Source organism: Canis lupus, chromosome 13 (assembly GCF_011100685.1).
Source record: "Canis lupus familiaris isolate Mischka breed German Shepherd chromosome 13, alternate assembly UU_Cfam_GSD_1.0, whole genome shotgun sequence".
NCBI classification, from domain to species: Eukaryota; Metazoa; Chordata; class Mammalia; order Carnivora; family Canidae; genus Canis; species Canis lupus.
Window position 1 is genome coordinate 37,754,802 of NC_049234.1, and position 23,569 is coordinate 37,778,370.

At 64.5% G+C, this 23,569-nt stretch overlaps 2 protein-coding genes and 2 long non-coding RNA genes across 35 annotated transcripts; 2 read left to right on the plus strand and 2 right to left on the minus strand.

Moving 5' to 3' along the window:
- Positions 1-280: 280 nt before the first annotated feature.
- On the plus strand, positions 281-12,343 carry ZFP41 (ZFP41 zinc finger protein). 26 transcript variants are annotated; one of them, XM_038555727.1, is made up of 9 exons: positions 2,022-2,499; positions 2,706-5,323; positions 5,633-5,684; positions 6,904-7,037; positions 7,197-8,223; positions 9,956-10,467; positions 10,867-11,454; positions 11,671-11,798; positions 11,943-12,343. In XM_038555727.1, exon 2 carries the CDS (start codon positions 3,890-3,892, stop codon positions 4,478-4,480), a length of 591 nt encoding a protein of 196 aa, XP_038411655.1. In that variant the 5' UTR covers positions 2,022-2,499; positions 2,706-3,889; the 3' UTR covers positions 4,481-5,323; positions 5,633-5,684; positions 6,904-7,037; positions 7,197-8,223; positions 9,956-10,467; positions 10,867-11,454; positions 11,671-11,798; positions 11,943-12,343. The 26 variants fall into 26 exon arrangements, 7 of the variants coding, with proteins under 7 accessions (XP_038411652.1, XP_038411653.1, XP_038411651.1 ...); XM_038555726.1 differs by having other exon boundaries at positions 10,867-11,798; XM_038555728.1 differs by having other exon boundaries at positions 10,867-12,121; positions 12,205-12,332.
- LOC119864089 lies at positions 4,048-13,938 on the minus strand. 6 transcript variants are annotated; one of them, XR_005368906.1, is made up of 7 exons: positions 13,731-13,938; positions 11,150-12,313; positions 10,660-11,071; positions 9,942-10,347; positions 6,889-7,492; positions 6,096-6,362; positions 4,048-5,603 (listed from the first exon to the last, which is right to left on the minus strand). It is a non-coding gene; the product is annotated as an uncharacterized LOC119864089 (long non-coding RNA). The 6 variants fall into 6 exon arrangements; XR_005368905.1 differs by having other exon boundaries at positions 6,889-7,107; positions 7,253-7,492; positions 10,660-12,313; XR_005368904.1 differs by having other exon boundaries at positions 6,096-6,187; positions 10,660-12,313.
- A 460-nt stretch (positions 13,939-14,398) lies between these two features.
- Positions 14,399-20,328, plus strand: GLI4 (GLI family zinc finger 4). Of its 2 annotated transcripts, XM_038555717.1 has the most exons (4): positions 14,399-14,490; positions 15,301-15,462; positions 18,491-18,607; positions 19,305-20,328. In XM_038555717.1, exons 2-4 carry the CDS (start codon positions 15,339-15,341, stop codon positions 20,231-20,233), a joined length of 1,170 nt encoding a protein of 389 aa, XP_038411645.1. In that variant the 5' UTR covers positions 14,399-14,490; positions 15,301-15,338; the 3' UTR covers positions 20,234-20,328. The 2 variants fall into 2 exon arrangements, with proteins under 2 accessions (XP_038411645.1, XP_038411644.1); XM_038555716.1 differs by lacking the exons at positions 14,399-14,490; positions 15,301-15,462 and having other exon boundaries at positions 17,087-18,607.
- A 1,068-nt stretch (positions 20,329-21,396) lies between these two features.
- On the minus strand, positions 21,397-22,809 carry LOC119864090. Its single transcript, XR_005368908.1, has 2 exons — positions 22,409-22,809; positions 21,397-22,303 (listed from the first exon to the last, which is right to left on the minus strand). It is a non-coding gene; the product is annotated as an uncharacterized LOC119864090 (long non-coding RNA).
- Between the last annotated feature and the right edge of the window lie 760 nt (positions 22,810-23,569).

Consider the following 23,569-nt stretch of genomic DNA (forward strand, 5'->3'; position numbering starts at 1 on the left):
CATCCCGGCCTGTGTCGGGACAGCGGTTCTGGATGCTGGCTGCTCAGTAGAACCATCTGGAGCGCTCTCAAGTTATACCAGTGCCACTTGGGACCTCTGGAGGTGGCATCGGTAGCACCTGGAGCTCTGCGGGGGTTTCAGAGACGGCCTGACCAGCACACCTGCTCCATGGGGCCTGCTCACCGACTGCGGCGGCCACCGGGGGCCTCCACGGCCCCAGGGGCAGACTTCACCCGCTCTTACAGGGCACCTGCAAAAAAGGTTTTTTAAAGGACTCTAAGATGATTCTAAGTGACCGTTTTACCGCGGTCCAGAGTGAGATGCTGTCAAACAGCATCACTCGCCACAGAGACAGCGTTCATGAAAGGAAGCGGCCGTGGACGTGGGAACCTCATTCTGCCGTATTTCAAGAACTTGCTCCCCACCCAGCTTGTGCAGAGCCTCCAGCAGCAGGAGGGCGGGCTCCCTAATAGCTCAGGTGACCGTGGCCGGTGTCAACCAGAGGGCGCCTTCTGGGACCAGGGCGTGGACATCGTGTTTTTGCAGCCGCAGGCTTCACGGACTAGAGTTCAGTGTGAACACGACCCTGATTCCCCGGGGACCAATCATTCGCGTGGCCGCCCTCACTGCGCAGGTCTGCAGCGCCACCTGCCCCACGCTCCTGGTGGGCCTGGGCCTGGGAAACCCGCTAACCAGGAGAGGACAGGGTATGTCACACACTGGAATGTGCTCTGAAAAAATTGCAGGGCTGGGTGGGGGAGTGTGGAGGCTGGGGAGGCTGTGGTGTCTAGAGCCTGCTGTCCCTCCCCAAGTGCGGGCGGCACCTGCGACTTGCTTCTGAGCCAGAGTATGGCGGCGGGACAGACAAGATGTCACTCCTGCAGTGGGGTGGTGTTGTATGATGGTGACCGGAGGTCACTCCTGTAGTTATGTTGTTGTATAAGGACGGTCACGAGCAGTCACTCGCACTATGTTCTACAAGACTCCCCCCCCCCCCTCCCCGCGAACAGCCACGCTGGGAGGGGGCCGCATGGCAGGGCCCGGTGGGGGGGGGCCAGGGCCCACCTCAGCCTCCAGCCAACAGCCAATGAGAAGCAGGCCCTCGGCGGCGCGGCCCCCAGGAGATGGGTCCTGTCCTGTCAACCACCGGGGGAGGCGACACTCGAGCCTCCCGCTGAGACGGCAGCCGTGGCGCGGCCAGGGGAGGGCAGCCGAGCCTGGACACCCGTCCCCCGCGAACGGGGGATCAACAAGCGTTGTGAGCGGCGCAGTTCCAGGGAACCAGGAAACGAGTACACGTGGGGTGGTCCCTGGGCTCGGAGGAGCTGAGGGAGCAGGCGGGCGGCACGAGGGTGCGGGGCAGACGCGGCGGGGACGCCGGGGCACCTGCTGTGCGGAGGGGGGGGGTGGGGGGAGCGAGGGGCGGGGCGGAGGGGCGGGGCCTCGGGGGCGGTCCTGGCAGAAACGGAAAGGAGGCGGCGAGCTGGAGGGCGGAGCCGTCCGCGGCGTACCACCGAGAGGCCGGGCGGGGCCCCTCCTAGAGCGGCGCCGGAAGGGGCGGGGCCCCCTAGAGCGGCGCCGGAAGGGGCGGGTCCTTCCGGGGGCGCCGGGCCGGGCGGCTGGCGCGGGGGTCCAGGCTGCGGCGGCGCTGCGGCGGGGCTGCGGCGGGGCGGGGCGCGGGGGTCGCCGGTTCCCGGACCCCTGGCATCCAGCCGGGGGAGCCGCCGGTTCGTCCCGGGCCCCGCGGGGCGGCTGCGGCGTCGACGGTCCCATTGCTGGGCGTCCTCCTGGCGCCGGGCACCGGGCAGCTTGAACGGGGCCGACCGGACGAGTATCTAGGACGATGCCCGAGCAGCAGCCGTGCGGGCGCCGGCCCCTAGCTAGGGGTGCGGGGCTGACACGGCCGAGGCCCCGGGCCGCCGCCCGCCGTCCCTCGGGGCCCCGCCTGCAGGAGCCGGGAGCGCGGAGGAGCCGGCCGGCAGCGGTGGGTACGGCGTGAGGCGTCTCCGCGGCGGCTCTGCGCTTGGCTGTCTCCCTGCCGACCGGACACCGGCCTCCGGGGGGTCGATCGGGTGCCGCGGAGGGCCCCTACTTCTGCACGCTCCCCAGCCCCTGGGCCTCCGGTGCCCTCAGCTCCGGCTCCCGCCTGGTGGGCACCGCAGCCTCCCGGAGCCGGCCTGCAGCAGGGCCTGCGGGCGACGTGGCCCGAGGCCAGCCTCCCACCCCCCTGTCCCGACGTCCTGGGCTCCCTGCCTTTGCCTGCGGGAGACGAGGGAAGCCCAGGCACCTCCCCGGTGGCTTTGACGATTCAAAGCATCTATTCCTTAAAACATCACTAGGGGGCGCCGGGCTGGCTCAGTCCGTGGAGCCTGTGACTCTTGACCTCAGGGTCTTGAGGTCGAGCCCTATGTTGGCCATAGAGCTTACTTTAAAAAAAAAAAAAAAAAAAAAGCAATGGTGTTTTCACGCACAGCAGTTGGATAGACGCAGATTAAAAAGGTGAATCTAGGGATCCCTGGGTGGCGCAGCGGTTTAGCGCCTGCCTTTGGCCCAGGGCGCGATCCTGGAGACTCGGGATCGAATCCCACGTCGGGCTCCCTGCATGGAGCCTGCTTCTCCCTCTGCCTGTGTCTCTGCCTCTCTCTCTCACTCTCTGTGACTATCATTAAAAAAAAAAAAAAAAAAATTTAAAAAAAAAAAAAAAGGTGAATCTACATCACCGGGAGTGTTACTAGGGCATCACACAGGCCACGGTGCCCTTGCTGAGAACCCTGTTTGCAAGGAATGTTCGGAGGATCAGAACAGGACCGGCCTGTGGAGCTTTAAAAAAAAAAAAAAAAACGGTTTTTCTCAGTCTCCTGGAGATGCCTTCCACGAGCACGTGGAGAGTCTGAAGTGTGCGGAGGCCATGCTGGGGTTCCGTTAGCACGGAGAAGATGCAGCTCAGGAGCTCAGGGATGATGCAGAAACAAAACAGACGAGAGATCCCAACCAAGGAAATAGGAGCCCTGCGGGTGATGCTCCTGCGAACCCCGGGGGCTGCTGGATCCCACTTGAATTTGTAGCGGAACTGGGCACCCGGGGGGGGGGGGGGGGGAGGCGGGGCAGCGCCAGAGAGCAGGCCAGGTCAGGGTATAGGGCTCTTCAGTATGAGGGAGGCCCCTGGGGACCACCCCTGGGGACCGGGGCAGGTACATGGTGGGGGTTTGCGGCCGCCGTACGGAGACAGGACATGGGAGGAGGGCAGGGGCGCCCCTAGGGAGCCAGCCCCAAGTTTGGTCCATCTCAGACTCCAGGCTCTAAGTGACAGGAGGGCAGCTCCCAAAGGGGGGACGCAGGTGCATCCTGCAGCCTGTGGCTCCAGAAGCACATCATCTGGTCCCAAATACACGAAGTGGAGGAGGAGGGGGGAAATGAGGGGAAACCTCCAATGTGGGGACCACACAGAGTTGTTGGTCCCCTGGACACAGGCATGGAGACCCCGTCCCCCAGGAGAGGGTTAGGGCGAGTGTTCTGTTTGGTCACGTCCAGTGTGAAAGGCTCATGTCCAAGGGAACACACGGACAGGGAAGGGGCCAAGGTCCCCAGGTGGCCCCCGTCATCCGTCCCTGAGCTCCTCCGTACCGCAAGAGCCCACAGCTATGTCCTCCCCACACACGCCTGTAATCTAACCTTCATGGTTTGGCTTCTCCGGCAGCACAAGGATTGGTGGCGTCCCCTCTCTGGTGCAAGCTTTCTGCTCCGGAGCTCTCGTTACAAGCTCGGGAAAACGAAGAGCTGTGTCTAATGGGAGAGCTTTCCGAAGAAGTGGGGAGTCCAGGCCCTGGCCTTTCTCCCTAGCCCTTCCTGGCTTCCGGTGGTCCTTCCTCTCTGCTGGGAACAGAGAAAGATGGAGAAGCCCACGGGCAAAAAGAAGGCACAGACCCCAAAGGAAGAAGTAGAGGTGCTGAAGGACGCTCCCAAAGAAGAGAATGTGTCTGGGGGGAAAAAGCCCAGGAGGTCCTCTGTGGCGAGGAAGCACAGCAAGGAAGCCAGCCTGAGCCCCGAGGATGAAGAACATTTATTTGACGCCTTCGATGCTTCGTTTAAAGATGACTTTGAGGGGGTCCCTGTGTTCACTCCTTTCCAGAGAAAGAAGCCCTACGAGTGCGGGGAGTGCGGCCGCGTCTTTAAGCACAAGACAGACCACCTCCGCCACCAGCGGGTACACACAGGAGAGAAGCCCTTCCCGTGCGACGCGTGTGGGAAGACGTTCCGCCACAGCTCCGACGTCACCAAGCACCACAGAATCCATACTGGAGAAAAGCCCTTCAAATGCAGCGAATGCGGGAAGGCCTTCAACTGCGGCTCCAACCTCCTGAAACATCGGAAGACGCACACCGGGGAGAAGCCGTACGAGTGCCAGGAATGCGGGAAGACCTTTGCCTACAGCTCCTGCCTCATCCGCCATCGGAAGCGTCACCCGCGGAAGAAGCACTGAGTGTAGGAAGCTGCCGAGCCACTGCCTGTGCCGATGGGGCCCGTGGGGGCCGCGCGCCCGCTGTCCCTCCTGAGTGCCCGATGGGTGCCGGGCAGGCCCCGAGCCCCATGCACCTGCGCGCCGCCCCGCCGTCATCAGGAAAGTCAGCCTGCACAGTAAGCAAGTGCCCGAGCGTGGTACAGACCTCTCCGGTGCGAAGCAGCCCTGGATCAAGATCCCGTGATAACGCGGGAGGCACCTGTGGCCGCGGCACCAGAGACGGGGTATCCCCCGCTGTCTGTGCCCGGAGGCCGTGGCTTCCGGGGAGCGGCCCAGCACCTGCAGCCTCTGCCCGTGGCGTCTGCTCTGCTTTCCGCCCTCTCACCTGCTCCTTGGGGGGACTCCAGTCTGCAGACTGTGGACCTGCCAGGCCCCGAGCCCATCCCTGTGCACCAGGCAGGAGCCTGCAGCGCTGAGCTAGACAGCGGTGCTCCGCGGTCGGTGCCCTGGTGCCACGCCACCCACCTGCTGTCCCTGCGAGGCTGGCCGTGGTGACAGTCCTGCGGTTTGTGCCCCGGCTTCCCCCCTCCAGCCGTGCAGCACCAGCCCTGGAACCCCTGCCCTCACCCCGTGTCCCTGGGAACTGGCCCCTCCTGCCTCCACCCAGCCCAGCCCCTGCCACGGTGAGCGGCCTGACGCGCCGTGTGGATCACCCAGGATCTACGGGCTGCCATCGCGGGCAATTCCTGCCCTGGACATGTGGGGGCCCCAAGGATGTGAGGGCAGCTCAGGCCAGCCTGCATCTGCCACGGGGGTGTCCAGAAGGGAGCCAGTGCGCCCTGCCCCCCAGGGGTCAGCGTCCAGGTCAGTTTCACGTCTTCTCACCTGGTCCCCAGGCCCCATCTCCCCCGGGCGAGTCCCCACTCCGTGCCCACCCTAGGCTGCCCTCCAGGAGTGATCCACATGGGGCTCCTCGCTCTGCAGAGAGCTGCCAGGGGTCCCAGAGTTTCCAACGGTGTGAGGAGGGTGATGTGACAGTCACTTAGGAGGCAACAGGGCTTTTACTAGGGAAATGATGCACTTCCAGCTGTTTGGAGCCCCAGAATGGCCTTGGTCTTTGGGGAATATATCCTGCAGGAAGGTCCTGAATCAAGAGAGACGTTTCTCCATCAGGTCACAGACGCCAAAGGGCAGATGCTCTCAGCGGAAATGCTTCTCCAGGTTGGTAGGTGTTTGCTCCTGTTCTTTCTTTTCTTTTTTTTTTTTTTTTTTAAGATTTTACTTATTTTCTCATGAGAGACACAGAGAGGAGCCACAGGCAGAGGGAGAAGCAGGCTCCTTGCAGGGAGCCCGATGCTGAACTCGATCCCGGGACCCGGGATCACGCCCTGAGCTGAAGGCAGACCCTCAACCGCTGAGCCACCCAGGCTGCCCACTCATGTCCTTTCTAAAAGCTGTGCTGTATGACACCTGAGCTGGGCACCCCTGTCCCCCAGCCCCCGGGCACAGCAGGCCCTCCCACACCCGACTCAGATCGCCCCAGGTGGGGCAGGAGATCCCGGGGGGTGGGGGCCACAGTGTGTGACCCCGGATGGGAGCATAGCTGTCAGGGACCTTCCTGGGACCTTTGGCAAACCTTATGTCCATGCTGTCCACTGGGTGGCAGGGCTGCATCTGTCTCCGCACTCCGTGCTTGGCTTGTGGCCTGTGGTCATCCCGGGCCTCATCCTGGTTGTCAGAGACGCACACTAAGCTTTCCAAGGACACGGGCACGAGGTCTGCAATTTACTCTCAGATGTTCGGCAGAGACAGTAAGGAGACGTGTATGAGCACCGGGTGCGAGGAAGCACACTGCTTGGGTGTCAGCGGCTCCTGCGTCCAGAGCACAGTTGGCAGACGCTTTCTGTAAAGGCCCAGGTGGCAACTTGTCAGCTCCACGGCCCTGATGCCTGTCACCACTCCTCTCCACTGTGACCTGGGGCCACAGTCCCCAATGACACAGAAGTGAGCGAGTGTGGCCGTGTGCCAGAAAAGCTTCATTCACAGAGACGGGTGGTGGCCAGAGGGGGCCGCTCTAGGTGAAGGGTGCATGAGGGTCAGAGTCCCCCCCCCCAGGTTGTGCTGGAGGCCTGTGGAAAGAGACCGGGGGTGGGGGGGCTGCGGGGGCTGGGTGCTCATCCCAGGGTGCCGGAGGACGGGGTGGGGACGCTCACCCTGGGTGGGCGTCCGGACCCAGGGGCATCCGCTTTGCCTTAGCCCGTCCCAGGATGCATGTGCTGTGTGACATGGGTCACGTGTTGCAGCATGTTCCCGGCCGCCAGCTTCCTGGGCACCACGGCCTCGCGGTGAACCCAAGAGAAAGGTCTCCTATGGGGGGCATGTGGGCTCTCTCTGGTTCAGGGCGTTACAAATAGTGTGGAGATAAATACCTTTTCTGTATTCAGGGCAGCAGGATGGGTCTCCAGACGTGGTACGACGGTGGAGATGAGCCTGGCCGGGACCCTTCTCCGGGCTGTGGCGGTTGGCGCCCCGGCAGCGCACAGACAGCGGGTTTGCCCTCCTCTCCAGCGGCAGGCAGGTGCGTTTTCGTCCGTGCCAGTTTGTTAGGAGACAAAGAAATAGACTCCCACCCAATATGGCTTTGCTCTCTGGAGAGGAGGTGGGTGGTGAAGAACACAGGGGTTAGTGACCTTGCCCAGGTGGGACCTGGGCCTCTCTTAACCTCGTGCTGCCTCAGTTTCCGCAGGCATGACGTGGGATGCTGACGGTGCTTAACCTGACTCGGTGACTCACGTGAAGTCCTCAGGGCACTGCTGCTTCACCCCAACTGTTTTAAGGATGGTGGCTCTGGGGGCGCCCGGCAGGCTCTGTGGGTGGAACCTGCGACTCTTGATCTCCGGGTTGTGAGTTCAAGTCCCACAGTGGGCGTGGGGCTTCTTGCCAGGTGTTCATGTTCGTAGCGAGGCATGGGAGGTGGCCATGCCTGCCGACAGCCCTTGGCGCCTCCTCCAGGAAAACCACAGCTGACTTCACCTGCATCAGCAGGAAAAAAGAGCAATGGGAAAATACTTCTTTTAAAATGAGACTTGGAAGTCTTACAGTCATGAGAAAAATCACGAAATCAAACTCAGATCAGTTGGTGGTCTTGTTTGCCTTGGCACGGCTCTGGCAAGGCAGGGGGTGTCTCCTGCGCTCCCCGCCACCGCATCCCGCCACCACACACCGAAGTCAGATCTTCCCCGTGAATCTGTTTTGAGGGTTTCTCAGTTCAAATGAAGCTCCTATCCTAGGAAAAGGAAAACCCTCCCAATAATGAGACTCAAACGAAAAGACATAGCGAAGGCTCTAAAATACTGAGACCTTGCTGACACTGAAACAGGATTGGCCAGAGCTTCCCCAGGAGCCGTTAAAGCCACGTGGGGACATGCAGCCCTAAGCACTCAGGACTCATCAGCAGAGCAGCTAGAGACCAGAAGCTGAGCCTCTGGCTTGAGAAGTTATAAAAAACACAGCGGAATAAATGCAGAGTGACAGAGTAGCAAAACCAGTGTGTCGGAGGCTGTCGTGGGAAGGAAACAGGGGGGCCCCGTCCTGGCCGGCAGTCCAGTGTGGGGCCAGGAGGCCACGGGAGCAAACGCGCCACCGCAAATGCTGAGAAGTGACAGCAGGGGCGTCAGAGATCAGAAAAGACAAAACTCCGCGCCAGGGAATGTGAGCACAGATGAGCTGCGGAGGCCGCCCGAGAGCCAGTGGCCCAAAGACCTGTAAGCGCTGCACACGAATGTCCGGAGCTTAATTCTCCCCCCCCCCACCCCCCCCCCCCCGCCGTGCAAGGATGCGAGTCCAGATGGCGCACAAGTTGAGTTCAGGCACCTATTCCAGTCTCCTTCGGGCTCAGAGATTGAAAAGCGGAGACACCTCCCCTTACTTTATGAGCTGGGACAGCCGCGAGTGTGTGCGAGTTTCAAGCCCAGAGCTGGAAACTGCCTCCAACGCGGCAGGAAGGGATGGTGGAGTGGGGCCAGAGGTTCTGTCAGGAAGGCAAGTCAGGCTCAAAACTGATGTGTCACATCAACAGATTGAGGGAGGGGCATATTATCATCTTTTATGTTTTTAAAGATTTTATTTATTCATGAGATACACACAGAGAGGCAGAGGGAGAAGCAGGCTCCCTGCGGGGAGCCTAATGTGGGACTCGATCCCAGAACCCCGGGATCACGCCCCGAGCTGAAGGCAGACGCTCTACCGCTGAGCCACCCAGGCACCCCCCCATATTATCATCTTAAATGTTGTGAAACTATGTCCCAAAATGCACCATCCTAGAATTGTCTAAACCTGGTAGAGAACATCTATCAGAACCTGGGACAGCACTGCAGCCTGGGGTCCCGGGTATCTGTGTCCCCTTCGAGCGCAGGAGCCAAGAGACCCACCCTCGGGGCTCCCCCCGCACCCCCCGCTCGCGCTGCCCAGGGGCCACACGAGGACGAAGAGGCACACCTGAGATTATAATGGAAAACCCTTAGTGTGTTATCAGCAGATGATACCACGTCTACTAGAATCTGAAAATCGACTCCAAGTACGGAGATTAGTAAGGGCTTAGCAGGCTTGCCAGGGCAAAGGTCAGAATCCGAATTCCCAGAGGCCCAGGTGCAGAAGCAGCGAAGCAGGAGCCCCCAGGCGCCGTGGCCTGTGGTACCCCCTGGACGAACGGACACATGGTGCGCGGAGCCCAGACGCAGGGGACAGCATCAGGCCTGGACAGGGAATGAGGCCCAGATGGTGACGAGCTGGTGACGAGCTGGTGACGAGCTGCTGCCGAGCGCAAGAAGCCGGCTGGTGTGGCCCGGGCTTGGAGGGCCCAGAGCGCCGCGCACAGCAGCATAGGAGAGACTCCTGGGCGGACAGTGCAGGGGGACGGACGCAGGGTTTCTGTTGGGAACAATACAGAGGCTGCGGGTGTCGGTGTCGGCGCGGGGGGGTGCCCAGCATCGCACTTGCTGCTGCTGCTGCTGTGTTCACTAAAACAATGAACAGAACGTGTATTCCCCACAGCGGAAACAGCTAATGAATCTGCTGTGCTGTTAGCAAAATACAGTTTTAAAAAGCTATGGATCGGGCAGCCCCGGTGGCGCAGCGGTTTAGCGCCGCCTGTACCCCAGGGCCTGATCCTGGAGACCTGGGATTGAGTCCCACGTCAGGCTCCCCACGTGGAGCCTGCTTCTCCTTCTCCCTGTGTCTCTGCCTCTCTCTCTCTCTCTCTGTCTCTATGAATGAATAAAACCTTTAAAAAATAAAAAGCTATCAATCTATTTTTAGCAACAAAAGTAGCTTTTTTTGGCAAGTTAAGGATGTGCCATAGGGTGCTAGCCCAGAAACTTGGGTCATCAAAATCCCGTGGGGGCACTCTGGTATGTGCGCCCAGAGTCCGTGCAGCGATCTGTAGAGCGCGTGTGGGATGTCAGGAAAATTGGAAATAACCCACATGTACGTCAGCAGCGAAGCAAGCAGATGCCCGTCCATGTCTGTGGCTCAGAACAAAGGAAGTCGGTCGCCCAAGATGCTGCTGATGAAGCGCAGAAGCCAACGGGGTGGAGCAGCGGCCCGCGGGGACTGGGCGCCCGGCTTCGGTGGCCTCCGGTGTGTCCCGTTCACCCAAGGGCTACGTGCGTCTGCAACACTCCTGTTCTAACTTTAACTTTGCAGGAAACGAGCGCTCTCCTCCCGGGTCTGTCCGGGCCCAGGCCTGGGGTGCGTGGGTGGAGCCCCGGCCAGTCCTGCCTCCAGGCCTCTCCAGCCCTCCCCACCTGTGTGCTCGCAGCTTCCCTGCAGCCAGCCAGGTGATAACTGCGTTTCTTTGTTCAGAAGGTGTTTCCGTGAGAGCAGCTCACCTGTCAAGAAGTTCCCGATGAAGCGTGCATAGAAGGGAACCTCCCAGCTAACAAGGTTCCCCAGTCCTGAGCCCCGAAGAGGCGCCCAGGCCACTGAGGAGGCGGCCAGGAGGCCCCTGGGTGAGCAGAAAGGCAACGCCCGAGGGCGGTGGGATCGGGGCCCGGCCAGGAAGTCCACGGGGGGCGGGGGTGCTGCAGGTGGGCCCCGTCTGCCTCCCACCTCCTCCCAGAGCCCCGTGAAGGCGCTGAACCCCCCAGGGGCCTTCGCTGCTTCTCAGCCGCTCCAAAGGCCACCATATCCACCTTGCTCACCTTGCACCGCTGCCGGCGCTGCCGGCACACCTCTGGCCCCGCCCACCCAGGAGGGGTAATCCTGAGCCTGCCCAGCCTGGGAGGGACCCCACCAGCAAAGTCAGCGGCTTCCCTGGAGTCCTGGGAATGTCCCAGAGAAATGCTTCTTCCACATGAGAACCTTTGGGGTGCCCCCCGCTGAGCATGGTTCTTGTTGCCGGAGGGCAGTTACAGCAGCATCCACGGAGCACCTCGGCACCTGGCCCACATGGAGGGCGCTGGGTTGGCGGGGAGCCACGGAGGACCTCGAATGGAATGGACACGGGGACGCCAGCAGATGTCCCAGGGACGTGCCGTAGATCGCCCTTCACGCTGGGATCTGTTCCTACGGGCCTCATGCCGACCTCGATCTGAGGGAAGGTGGGAGCCAGCGCTGTGGGAGACTGGGCAGTGAGTCCACATCGCAAGCGGGGCTCTGCTTCCTCCCCTCCCTACAGACTGGGGGGCTGACCTCTGGTCACCCTTGCCAGGTCCTCTGCATTCCTGGGGAGCTGTAGGCACCAGGGTGTCACCTGGGCTTGATTTCTAGTGACCTCTCATGTCCATCCCGAGTCCGGACACCAAGACTTGTGACCATTCCTTTCCCCAAGACACGCTGCGGAGGACGGCTGGACTGAGCGCAGCCTTGCGGCCTCGGTTCCAGGGAGGACAGCCCAGGGCGCCCGAGTCCTGGTGCTCATGACAGACGCCTGTGACACTGGGGACACATGGACATTTTCTCTGGAGCAGGACAAGTGAGGGCAGGTTCGCAGCCAGGTAAAGGAGGTGTCCCCAAGGGCCAAGGGAGCAGCGCTGGGACCGGAAAGGGAGTGGGCTGAGGGCCAGCGCAGGGTGGGAGCAGCCACAAAGATGATGGGCAGGCTCCGTGTCTCCTGCCTGAGGACACAGCTCTGCTCCGAGCCTCCAGGGACCTCTGCGCTGAGCTTAGCAATTGTGTCTCCCGCGTCCGCCTCACAACTGCCTGTTCCACAGCCCACAGCGCCAGTGGCCCTCTTGACCAGAGTCCTGCCGGGATCCAGGCTGGCCCACGGGGGCAGGTGGACGCTGCTGCCCGTGGTTGTCTGCAGCTTCCGGAGGCGTGGGCTTCCGAGGCCTGTAGGGTGAGCACCCAGGGTCCCTCGGCCCCAGCGCACACGTCGCCCCCGGACTGGGGTCCACAAGAGCGCCCTGTCCCATTGTGCGCCCCAGGTCCCTGCAGCAGCCCGGGGCAATCTGGTTTTATCACGCACTTGTTTACTTGTCAGCTTGAGCACTGGGCGTCGTGGGATTCTCACACCCCGCACACCTGGCAGGTGGAGGTGGCTGCGGGGCTAGATGCTCTCACTCCGCTGGTGGTCGTGCACACGGGAGACATGACTTTCCAAGCACGTCAGATGAACTTTGACGTTATAATCTCTTCACTTCTTCAGTCTTTAGAAAGCGAGTATGTTGCACGTCTGGGGGACGTGTTGTCCTCGTTCTGTGGTTTCTGTGGTTCACCTTTCACGTGGTGCTTTCTTAATCCAGGTGAGTGTTGCACTGGTTCGTTTCTGGCTGCCTCCCCAGCACTCATCCCAGAACGTGTCCTTGTGCTGCTGCTCATGGATAAGGTTTTCTTCTGTAATAAAAGTCTGCTCTAAAAAAAAAAAAAAAAAAAAAAAAAAAAAAAAGTCTGCTCTGTTCACTGGGTCCAGTCATCTCCCTGCAGTTTGGGGGTGCAGTCAGGACCCCCCAGGGAGGTGCTGGGTCTGGCCTCAGGCCTGCAGAGCCAGACACCCAACTGGCCACTGCCTCAAGGTAACCAAACTTGTAAGAGACTGACATAATCGGAGAAGGAATCCACTGACTTAGGATGAGAGTGACTCCTGTGGGACAAAATACTGTGTCCCTCTGTAGACACAGCTGTCCCGGCCCCAGGTTCTGGGGGACTAGAGGTTCCTTGGTTGCCTGATGCCTGCGGTCATAACCCTGGAGGGGGTCTGGGAGACCCCGACCTCGTGAGACCCTGGGATGATGCCCTGCAAGCACTGAGTGCTGAAGAGCCTGGGTTGGGCCCCTGTCCCATACCCTTGCTCGTTTGCCTTCCAAGGAAGAGCTGTCCTCTTGAGGGCAGCCCTGCCCCCCAGAAGGGTACACAGGAATACCTGGAGACATTCTTGGTTGTCTCCGCTGAGGGGAGGGGCCACCAGACCCTGCAGAGCACAGTATGCCTGGGGGCAAGGACCAGGCCAAGGATGGGACTGCAAAGTCCCCGCACAGTCAGGTGATGGGGAGACGCCCGAGGGCAGACAGAGGAGCAGCACTGTGGGCCAGGGCTTTGGGTGGCAAAACCAGGGGCCAGGCAGCTTTCTGCAGAGACCCAGACACTTGACAGGAGGCCTGTTGAGGCTGAAGAGCGGGAGCCGAGCCTCCAAGGCATCTGGCACCCCACTAAAGGGCCACACAGGAGGGGGTGAGGGGAGACTGAGGAGGGGGTGGGAGAGGCGAGCCCCAGCCACCTCTGTGCGTTCGTTGGGGGCCATGTGTCCAGAACAGAACTCGGCTGTGGCCATTGCCCCATCCCAGAAAGTGGGCCAGCTGCCACACTCCAGCCCAAACGCCAGGTTGTCGTGCCCCACATCCCAGCAAACAGCAGGTAATGTCAGTTTGGTCCCCAGCACGGCCCTACCCAGCCCACACTCTAAACCACCTGCCTCCTCCTGCCTCCCTAAACAGATCTTAAAATGTGCATCAGGCGTCACTCCCCTGCTCAGGACCCTCAGTGGCTCCTGGTGCAGATCAAATCCGGGCTCCTAATCACGGCTTCAAGACAGCTTGCCCCCCATGTCCCATTCTCCTTCCCTCACCCCCGCCCCCGCTTGCTTGTTCTCCTCCAAACCCTTGGGGACACTCATGCCTCAGGACCCTGGCACATGCTCTTCCTTCTGCTTTGAATCTCCTCCCTCTAGTGACTAGCTTGCCCTACTCTCCTCCCTCTCCTCTCGTGTTGCTTGCTTAGGGAGCCCTCGTCGGACCACTAGGCGCTTCCCTGCGTGCTTCCTTGGGGCGCTTACGCCGGCGTGGGTGCGGCCGTGTTCCCGTTTGTTGTGTGCTTTCTCCCGCACCCCGCACACTAGGAACGTGGGCTCCGCTGCGGCGGGGACCTGCCCTGCTCCCAGCGGCACCCCGGCTGCTGGCCTGGGCCGGGCATTAGGTCGGCGGAGGGGAGCAGCGCGGTCCGGCGGGCGCGGGGCTGCCCGGGGGGAAGCGGCCGCCCAGGGCTTCGGCCGCGTCCCACCCACGGAGGCGGAGGCGGCGCCTGCCCGCGGTCACCGGGCCCTCCTCGCCCCGACCACCCAGCTTCTCTCCCGCCTGGCCCCGCGCCGCGCGCCCCGCGGCCCTGGCTGCCCTGGCTGCCCTGTGCTGCCCGCCGGCCGGGCTCGGGGCTCAGGGTCGTCAGAACAGGCCGGCGGGGAGACTCCGGCTCCGGGGGACCCCGCGGCGGGCTCGGGGATGTTCGGCCGGCCACGCCTCGGGAACTCGGGGGGCCGCCGGGAGGGGTGTTTGGGGCCCCCCGGAAGGAAGAGTTCGTTCCCCGCAAGCTCTCCAGCGACTGCCGGCCGGCGGCAGCAACCCCGCGAGGGGAGAAGGGCGGCACCGAGGCCGCTGCCCTGGGGCACTTGGCCGTGGAGCCCGCAGCCGCGGGCCCGGGCCCCGCCCCGCGCCACCGAGGCGGGGTCCTCCGGCGCCCAGAGCGTCCCGGAAGTGCGTGCGGGGGGCCGGGCGCGGGCGCACTTCCGGCCGGCGCGCGGGCGGCCGCCTCCCGCTCGGAAGGTGAGTGGGCGCCGGGCGGCGGCGGCGGCGGGGATGCTCGGCCCGCCCGCGCTCGCGCGTCGTCCCCCCGGCCCCACCGCGGCCGTCGCCTCGCCCCCGCGCCGCCGCGACCTCGGCCCGGGCCCGGCCGGGGGTCGCGGGTGGGCACCCCGGGGCGCAGACGAGGCCTCGGTGGGGCGGGCCGCGGCGGGGTCCATGTGCGGGCCGGCCGGCGCCCCGAGTCCGTCCCTGCGGGGGGCCGGTCCCTCCCGCAGCCCCGCCGCGCGGCGCCGGTGCCCTCCGGGTGGCCGGGACCGCCCCCGCCCCCCGAGGCCGGTGCAGCTTGCCCGCGGCGCCCCGTGCCCGCTAGCGGCGTCCTTCTCCGCCCCACGGGGAGCCCCGCGTCACCACAGCGCCAGGGAAAACCCTTGTCACGTCGGACCGGACCACTGTTGCGACCGAGCTGGAGCAGGGGACCGGGCGGCTCGGGGCACCGGGGCCCGCGGCGCGGGGTCAGAGAGGCGCTGCCTCCCCAGCGCTCCGTCGGCGTTGCGGCCAGGAGCCCCGCGCCCCGCACCTCCCGACCCTCCAGGGCCCCTTCCCCGGAGTCCCCGCCTGCTCCAGGCTCTGGGCTGGGGCCCCGCACACCCGCTCCTACGGGGCCTGGCCTGGCCCCGCAGCGGCGCTGGTGCCGCCCGTGTGGCCCGGCTGCCACCCCAGGTCCCACACGGCACCCTGGCATCCTTGGCCCTCTCCCCGCTCCCCTGGGGCTGATGGGCAGCTGGCCTTGCCCTGGCCCCCCTCAGCCTGCCATGGTTTTCGTTTCCCCAGGTCCCAGGTGTGCACACCTTCAGCAGGCCCCAGGGAAGATGGCGACCCTGGGGGACGGTCAGGAGCCCCCCCGTGTCCCGTCCCCTGTCAATCTTGCATCACCAGGGACACCTGGACCCCACCACAGCGAGGCCCGGCTTCACCTGCACGGTCGTCAACACGGTACTCACCCTGCGCTGCACTCCCTCCACCGCCGCCCACCACCGGCACTGCAGGCTGGACTAGAGGCAGCTCGCTGGCCACTGGGGCTCCTGCACCCTTGCACTGGGGTCGGGCCGCGGGCAGCAGTGGTTGAGGCTGCAGACCGAGCCTTGTGAGCAATGGCTCCCCGTGGTCCCCCAGGGCTGTGTTTGGGGTTCAGGGAAGAGCAGCCCCCGTGCAGGGCCCTGTGTACTCCCATCTCCCTTTGTGAGCCTTTGCCCCTGCCCCAGAAAATAGCACCCAGAGTTCTGGGCAGGCTGGTCTGGATTGGGGCCCCCAGGGATCTGCAGGGGTGGAGCTGCCAGCCTGTCCCACTCTCCTGACAGGGTCTCAGGATGTCAAAACCATGGAAGTAGCCAGTGCCTGGTTGATGCCCATGGGTGGGTCTTGCTCACTTCAGCCATCAGGAAGTCCCAGGGCTCTAACCATGCCACACGTGCCACAGGAGCCCAGGCCTCACTCCTCACAGCTGACGACACAGATGAGCCAGTGACAACAGGTCAAGAGTCTGGGCATCCTAAAGAGCTAGCCCAGGGGGCGGGGCTCGCTCTGCGTGCGGGGTTCTCACCCTTGGTGAGTGCTGGCGTGACACAGTGATGTGATGACAGCTGAGACGTGCTAGCTCTGTGCCGAGGGCTCTGTGCCAGGGGCTCTGCGCAGGTTATCCTGAATCCCAGTGACCACCCTGTCAGGGCGTTAACAGATGAGGACGGTGAGGCTCACAGGTTGCACATGGCTCAGTGCAGGATCCGAACAGGAGCAGCTCCCAGCCTCCTGCCCAGCCCTGTGGTGGGCCACACTGGGGATGTGGGGTGGGCATGGAGCTGGGCGCTGCCCAGGAGCAGCACATACTCTGCAGGCCTTCGCTGGCAGAGAGGCCTCTCCCTGAAGGGCGGTTTCAGGGCTTTGCCCAGGGCTCCCCCCCCTCCCCGAGGCTGTGCCCTCCGTCCCCACGCAGTCAGGATTCCGGGGCCCGCTCTTCAGCTCCGGGTTCCCATGCCGCCCCTCACAGCAGCCTGGCAAGGCAGGACCTCCTATTCCTGTGTTCCTGACAGGGACATGGAAGCCCAGACAGGAGCCTGTGGATGCCAGTGGGATTCAGAACACATCAGTCTGGCTCAAGTCTGGCTCCTGAACCCCCCCCCTCCCCCAGTGCGCCCAGCAAACAGGAGCGGGGAGGGGCTGTCTGGAAGACCCGCTGACCCGGCCAGTTCTGCTGGAGAAGAAGACTGGTGCCCGGGACACAGGTCCTCACCCAGTGCAGACTGGAGCTGCCCCTGATCCAGCAAGAGCCTGGACGGCCAGGCTTTGTCCTTGGGTCACAGCCAAGCGCCCTCAAGTGCCCAGGGGCCCTGCCCAGTGAGAGGGAGTGGGGGCTGCAGCCAACAGCTTCAGCACTCCTTGTGCTGATCAGAAAAGGGGGGGGAAGGGGGTTGCGTCTGCAAGGAAAACCAGGATAGCCCTGAGGAAGAGACCGTGGGGCCTCCAGCAGGCTCTGCAGGAGGGCCAGAGGGAGGAGTGGAGGGTGCCTTCATCCCGTCCTCGTGGAGACCAGCCCAGCGTGGAGAGCTGGGCCCCAGGACCAAGCCCTTCTCCAGGACAGAGGCTACCCCTCGCTGCCTCTGGACCTCGTTTCCTCCACTGGTGGGTTCCTTGGTGCTTGGGTCCACAGACCCCCTCAGAAGAAAGACCCCAGCATCTCAGGAGCCTGCCCCAGGCCCTCCAGCTGGTGAGGCCAGGCCCCCTGGAGCCCCAGCCTCCGGCTCCCACACCAGAGTGGGTGAGGTGGGGTCTGCCCTGTGAAGCCTGGGGTCCCTCCCCGGTCAGGGTCCCATCGTCTCCCACATCCACCTCACACGAGAGCCAGTTTCTAAGTCTCTAGCTGGGCACAATGCTGGAGGGCGTCGGGGGCAGAGGGCATCCTGGAGCAGGGAGCAGCACAGGGCACTTGGCCTGGGCCCTGGGGATGGGGCGGGCATGGAGCGGGTGAGGTGACGCAGCAAAGAGCTTAAGGCCACCTCGCTCCGGACCTCCAGAGCAGGGAGTTAGGCAGGTGGGCTGTGGAACAGGACAGACTTTGGGAGCCAGGGCTGTGCTGGGCTGGCCGAGGGGCCTGGCGCAATGCTGTGCCCGCCATAGCTTGTGCTTCCAGAGCAAGTTCTGGAAGGTATGGTCTGGAACCCTGCAGCAGGAGGGGCAGTCTGGGCAGGAGCAATGATGGAGAAGGATGTGCAGCTCCTGGGGTGGGGAGGAGCTGCGTGCCTGGCCTTGGCACCTGAGACCTGAACTCTGTCCCCGTGTCCAGGTCCAAGCATGCACTTTCTCTGCCATTTTCACCTACAAAGAGCACCCCTTCCAGCCAGAGAAGTCCCGTCCCCCCCCCCGCCGCCCTCATGGCCCCAGAACAACACCCCCTGGAAGGCCCGCCCCAGCAGCGTGGTGTCCAGGAGCGGCCCAGGCTGGGGGCCTCCCCTGAGGCACAGCAAGCCTATCCCGTGCTGCGTCCCAGCCTCCCTGGAGGTGCCCAGGGTTGGGGGACACAGTGGGCGGGTGCCTCAGAATGGCACCCCAAGAGCAGGTGTGGGGGACAGCCCAGCCAGCACCCAGGGCTTTCAGAGATGGTGGCAACCGATGGGGGGGCCAGGGAGAGGAACGTGTGGATGTCGCAGCCAGAAAGCTCACGTTCTTGGGACTGCCCGACCCTGGGGAGGTGCTGGGAGCGTTTGGAAGGCTCTGGTGGCTCTTGCTGGGACACACCCCCGCCCCCAGTCCAGAGCAGCCAAGCGGTGCCCTGGGGCCCCTCAGGGAAGGCTGTCCCATGGCTGCACCCCTGTCTCCCAAGTGCCTCGACCCTTGGGACGCACGGGACCAGCAGGAGGGCGAGGAGGTGCGTGGTGTGAGGAGCAGGTGGCGTTCTACAGGCAGCTGAACGAGGCCCGGGCTAGATTGGGAGGAGGGGGAGATGAGCCCCCGTCCCCTGTGCCCCCAGACTCCCCTGGCTGCAGCCCTGAGGTGCCCTCCCAGCCACTGCAGGAGGAGGAGCTGTCCGACCTGGATCTCCAAGATGTGGAGGAGGTCCAGATTGGCAGAGATACCTGCTGGCCAGGTGAGTGAGCGGAGCCCTCCCCATCCCTGCCCAGGTGGACCTACCTGTGCTGCCACATGCCAGGCTCCGCGCAGTGCCCTGGGTGCTGGGCACCGTCGCCAGGACAGTGTCTCGCTCTGTCCCCGAGGGCCCCTGCCTTGTTCAATCGCGGTCTGCCGCTGAGCCCGAGCTGTAGCCCTTTGGCAGCCCCGGAGGCACGGGCCCTTCCCCCGGCCGAGCCCTCCGCCTGCAGTAGTCCTCTAAGTCAGGCTCTGGTCTGCGTCCCCTTTTCCCCACAGCCCCTTGCGGCACCCCCCCCCCCCCCAGGGAAGCCCTTGGGCTCTGCCTCCCCTAACCGGGAGATCCTAGAGGTGTCAGGTCAGGGCCCTGGAAGCAGACCCTGCCGGTGTCTGGAGGTGAGCAGCGCAGGGGAGGGGGGGGGGGGGGCAGGAGACAGTTGCCACCTAGACTTGGTTCCTGGAAGTGCCCTGTTGCGGCCTAGGCTGCAGAACCTCAGGAGAGGGGCAACCCACCCCACATCCCTGCCAGGAGCCTGGGTGGCACCTCTGGGAGCAGAGGGCTTTGCTGTCTCCCTCTGGGTCCAGGTCGGTGGGGGCCTTGCCCACCTAGGTCTGCGCTTCCCGCTAGTCCCGGCACCCCCCGGCGGAGGGAGAGGCCGACGCCGGGGATCCACCCGCCCCTGCGTGTATCGTTTCAGACTCGGAGGCAGAACCCGCGCAGGCCGCGTCGTCTCCCCGCCCCCGCCGCCCCGAGGACCAGGTGGACCAGGCCGGGGGGGCCCTGAGGACCCTTCTGAGGAGCCTGCCCCGTAGACCCAAGTGTGGGGACCGCTTTGGGCAGGAGGCCAGCCTGGAGCGGCCCGCAGGCCACCAGCCTCCGGGCCCGGCGCCCCGCCCCCAGCAGAGCGGCCCCTGGTGCACGACGCTGCGCGCCCCCGGGGCCTCCGGGATGGCGGGGGAGCCCGCGCGGGCCGCGGAGCTGGGGGGCGGCCGGGACGCGGGGCCCGGGGCGCGGCAGGGGGGCCCGCGGGGCGGGAAGCCACACCGCTGCGAGGCCTGCGGCAAGAGCTTCAAGTACAAGTCGCTGCTGCTCAAGCACCAGCGCATCCACACGGGCGAGAAGCCGTACGCGTGCCACGAGTGCGGGAAGCGCTTCCGCGGCTGGTCGGGCTTCATCCAGCACCACCGCATCCACACGGGCGAGAAGCCGTACGAGTGCGGCCAGTGCGGCCGCGCCTTCAGCCACAGCTCGCACTTCACGCAGCACCTGCGCATCCACAACGGCGAGAAGCCCTACAAGTGCGGCGAGTGCGGCCAGGCCTTCAGCCAGAGCTCCAACCTGGTGCGGCACCAGCGGCTGCACACGGGCGAGAAGCCGTACGCCTGCAGCCAGTGCGGCAAGGCCTTCATCTGGAGCTCCGTGCTCATCGAGCACCAGCGCATCCACACCGGCGAGAAGCCCTACGAGTGCGGCGACTGCGGCAAGGCCTTCCGCGGCCGCTCGCACTTCTTCCGGCACCTGCGGACGCACACGGGCGAGAAGCCCTTCGCCTGCGGCGCCTGCGGCAAGGCCTTCGGCCAGAGCTCGCAGCTCATCCAGCACCAGAGGGTCCACTACCGGGAGTAGCGGGCGGCAGGCGGCGGGCCCCCGCCTCCCCCGGCCCCTCCGCACCGCCAGCCCCGCGCCCCCCGCCCAAATAAATGCTTTTTCATGGATGGAAATAGGGGTCGCCCCTGCCTGTCTCTACAGAGGAGCGGCCGACCTTGGGTCCTCACTGACCCGCCCGAGGCCTGGAGCCCCCCTGACTTCCCTGGACGCGCAGCCAGGTGTTTCCCGATGCAGAGAGCCGAGGAGGGGCAGGTGGGGTCAGCTGGTGGCCGCCCAAGGCAAGGTGCCCCTCCACTACCCGAGCCACGTGAGGAGTTGCCCAGGCTTGGCAGCTGCTTCCAGCCCCTGGGAACACGCCGGGCTTCCGCCTCCGGACAGGTGCAGGCGGCTGCAGCCAGGCCTTGGCTTAGACCGTAGATCTGCCCTGAGCTCTGGGACGTCAGCCCAACACAGCGCAGGCCTGGCTGGGTGGGGGAGCCTGTGCCTTCCCGCCCCACCTGCCCCCTCCTGAACACTCTGGGACCCCACCCGCGCCCACATTGAGGAGCTGCCCAGCTCCTGCGGCCGCAACTCCGAGCCTCCCCTCCCCAGTTCTCAAGACTTCGGGCTGGGACTCCGTCCCCAGGCCTCCGTGGTTGAGCTGCCCACCTCTCTGGGCCACACCCCCATCGTGCGCCCCCACTCACGGTGGGAGCAGCCATGGGGGACAGGAGCAGACATCAGGCAGTCTCTGGACATCAGCTCCGGGGCTCAAGGCAGCTGCTCAGGCGCCTTTGTTGGTGCACTGTGGCCTGAAAGAGGCGGAAAAGCCGCCTTCTGGCTCCTTCCGCCCCATAGCTGCTCCCCCAGCCGCTGGGCTTCACAGGGAGCCCAGGAGCCTGGCTGCACGCAGATGCCAGCACCACCACCCAACCCGGTCGGCGGCCACCCAGGGCAGGGCCTGGAGGTCCTCCACTTGGCCCTAGACCGTTCCACAGACGCCTGTGCCCCGTGCACCTGTCTAGAAGGATGGGGCGGGGCAGGGCCTGCATGGGTAGGAGGGGACCTTTTATGCTATTCAGCCCTTCAACTGATTGCGTGGGGCCCACCCACATAGGACAGAGCGGCCTGTTTCAGTCTACTCACGGAAATGTTAATCTCATCCAGGAACAGCTTCACAGACATACCCAGAATGGTTTGGGTTTTTTTGTTGTTGTTGTTGTTGTTTTAAGATTTTATTTACTTATTCATGAGAGAGAGAGGCAGAGACACAGGCAGAGGGAGAAACAGGCTCCACGCAGGGAGCCCGACATGGGACTCGATCTGGGATCCCGGAGTCACGCGGTGAGCCGAAGTCAGGCACGCAACTGCTGAGCCACCCGGGCGTCCCACCCAGAACGGTTTGGCCAGATATCTAAGCACCCCAGGGCTCAGTCAAGTGGGCACATAATATTCACCTCCACAAGCACGGATGAGAATTCTACTGAGGCCGCAATGTTGGCCTAGTTTCTCCTGCTATAGGTGTGCTCTCACCATGACACAGCCCCAGATGAACGTCTTTCTAGTTCAGCCACGAGAGGGGCATGGGCTCCACCATCCACCCCTGGGCCAGGGGCTGTGACCCGGGGAGCTGGGCTTACTGACTGCTGCGCAGCCCGACTTCCCGTCACCCCGCCTGCCAGCTGGGCTGGCCGGGATCTGTGGACTGAACCAAGTGTCCTCCAGACGCTGGTCTTCAGTTGATTTCCACACTGGGCTCCCCCAGGATTTGTCCTTGGGACCCTGATTGATGAGTGCGAGCGCAGAAGTGGAAACTGGCGCCAGGCGCACGGGATCACCTGCTGTGTGATGTGCCCCAGGCAGGCGGGAGCCCCGGCCCTGCATCCAGCTCCTAGGACATTCAGGCTGCGTGGTGGCCCCGCCCTGCCACTCGCCTCCGTGCCGTCGTGGGCAGGGTACACACCCTGCGCCTGCGCTGGTCTGGGCATGATTCTCCACCTCGTGTTTGTGTGAGCGCTCCACGGGATTAGGTGAAGCAGCAGAGCACAGGCCAGTCAGGAGGTAACAGCAGGAGCTCCTAGCGTGCATGGCCTCCACCTGGAATTACATCTTTCCCAAGATCGTTTATTAGGTCTACGCATTCCTGGCTCACCCGCTCAATAAGCCCTTCCTGAGCACCCGCACTGGGCTGGGCGTCCCCACAGCAGGTCTCACCCCACGCGGGCCTCAGGGCCCCCGGGCTGGTGCTCTGTGCCTCTGCTGCACCACAAGCACTCACTAGGGGTCACCCAGGCCATCAGTGCTCGGATCCCCCGCTTTAACTGTTACGCCCAAGGCTCTCCGCTAAACCAGGTCCGGCGGGGTTTTTCCAAGCCCGTGGGAACCAGGCACGCTGCCCTTCCCAGAGATCCCTGTGGAGGAATGTCTGAGTGGGGTCTGAGCTGGACCCTGACCCCCGGAGGGGTGAGGCCGGGGCCGGGTCTCGGGGGCGCGACTGTACTAGCTGCGACGGCGGAGAAGCTGCATCCTGGTCTGCAGGTGCGGAGGGCAGCGCCCGAGCGGGGAGGAGCGCGGCCCGGCCGCCAGCGACCCGGAAGCGGCGAGGCGGCCGGGAGTGCGGCGGCAGGAGCGCGGCCCCTCCCCCCTCGCCCGCCGCCCGCCCCTCTGGCGCCCCCAGCGGCGGATCCTCGCCGGGCGGGCGGCCCGGGCCGCGGAGGGGGCGGGGGGGCGCTGAGCGACAACATCCCAGGCCGGGCGCTCGCTGCATCTAAGCGACCCCGGCGGTGCGTGCTGCAGGCACAGCGGGGTCACTGCGCGGGCGGGCGGCCGCGGGCGACGTGCAGGAGACCGGGCCCGCCTGCAGCCAGCGCGCGGCCCCGAAGGCCCGGGGACACCACACGGGACGCCGCGGCGGCCGGGCGCCCGGTGGAGCTGGAGACCGAGGTGCGCTCGACAGTCCAGGCGGCCGTGGTGACCGCGGGGGCACGGGCCGCTGGGCGGCTGGGCGGCGCCAGAGACCTCTGGGCACAGAGGAGCCCTGCGCCCGCCGCCTAGGGGGACGGAGCCTTAGTCGGCCAGCAGCTGCAGCGACGCCCTGGAGAGTCGGGGGGCGAGGGCCTCACCAACGTCACTGACGTGCCAGGGGTCCAGCGTGCTCGCCTCTGCCGGCTCCACATCAGAGAATCCACACTGGAAAGAAACCAGTGAGTGACGAGGACCTGGCGGAGCCTCTGGTGGGGCTCAGGCTGTGGGGGCCCAGGGTTCACGTGGACAGAGACCCTGTGAATGCTGTGCTTGTGGGAAAGGGGGCTGGCTCACAGCGGAGCCGGGCGCGGGGAGCGTGCAGGTGCGCGGCTACACAGGCACTGGTAGGCT

What these genes read in the sequence shown, in the direction of transcription:
- ZFP41 (XM_038555724.1), top strand. Translation starts at nt 3,890, where the DNA reads ATGGAGAAGCCCACGGGCAAAAAGAAGGCACAGACCCCAAAGGAAGAA.
- GLI4 (XM_038555716.1), top strand. Translation starts at nt 17,815, where the DNA reads ATGCACTTTCTCTGCCATTTTCACCTACAAAGAGCACCCCTTCCAGCC. An exon ending in CAGAGATACCTGCTGGCCAG is followed by an intron (nt 18,608 to 19,304) that starts GTGAGTGAGCGG and finishes GTATCGTTTCAG; the next exon opens with ACTCGGAGGCAGAACCCGCG.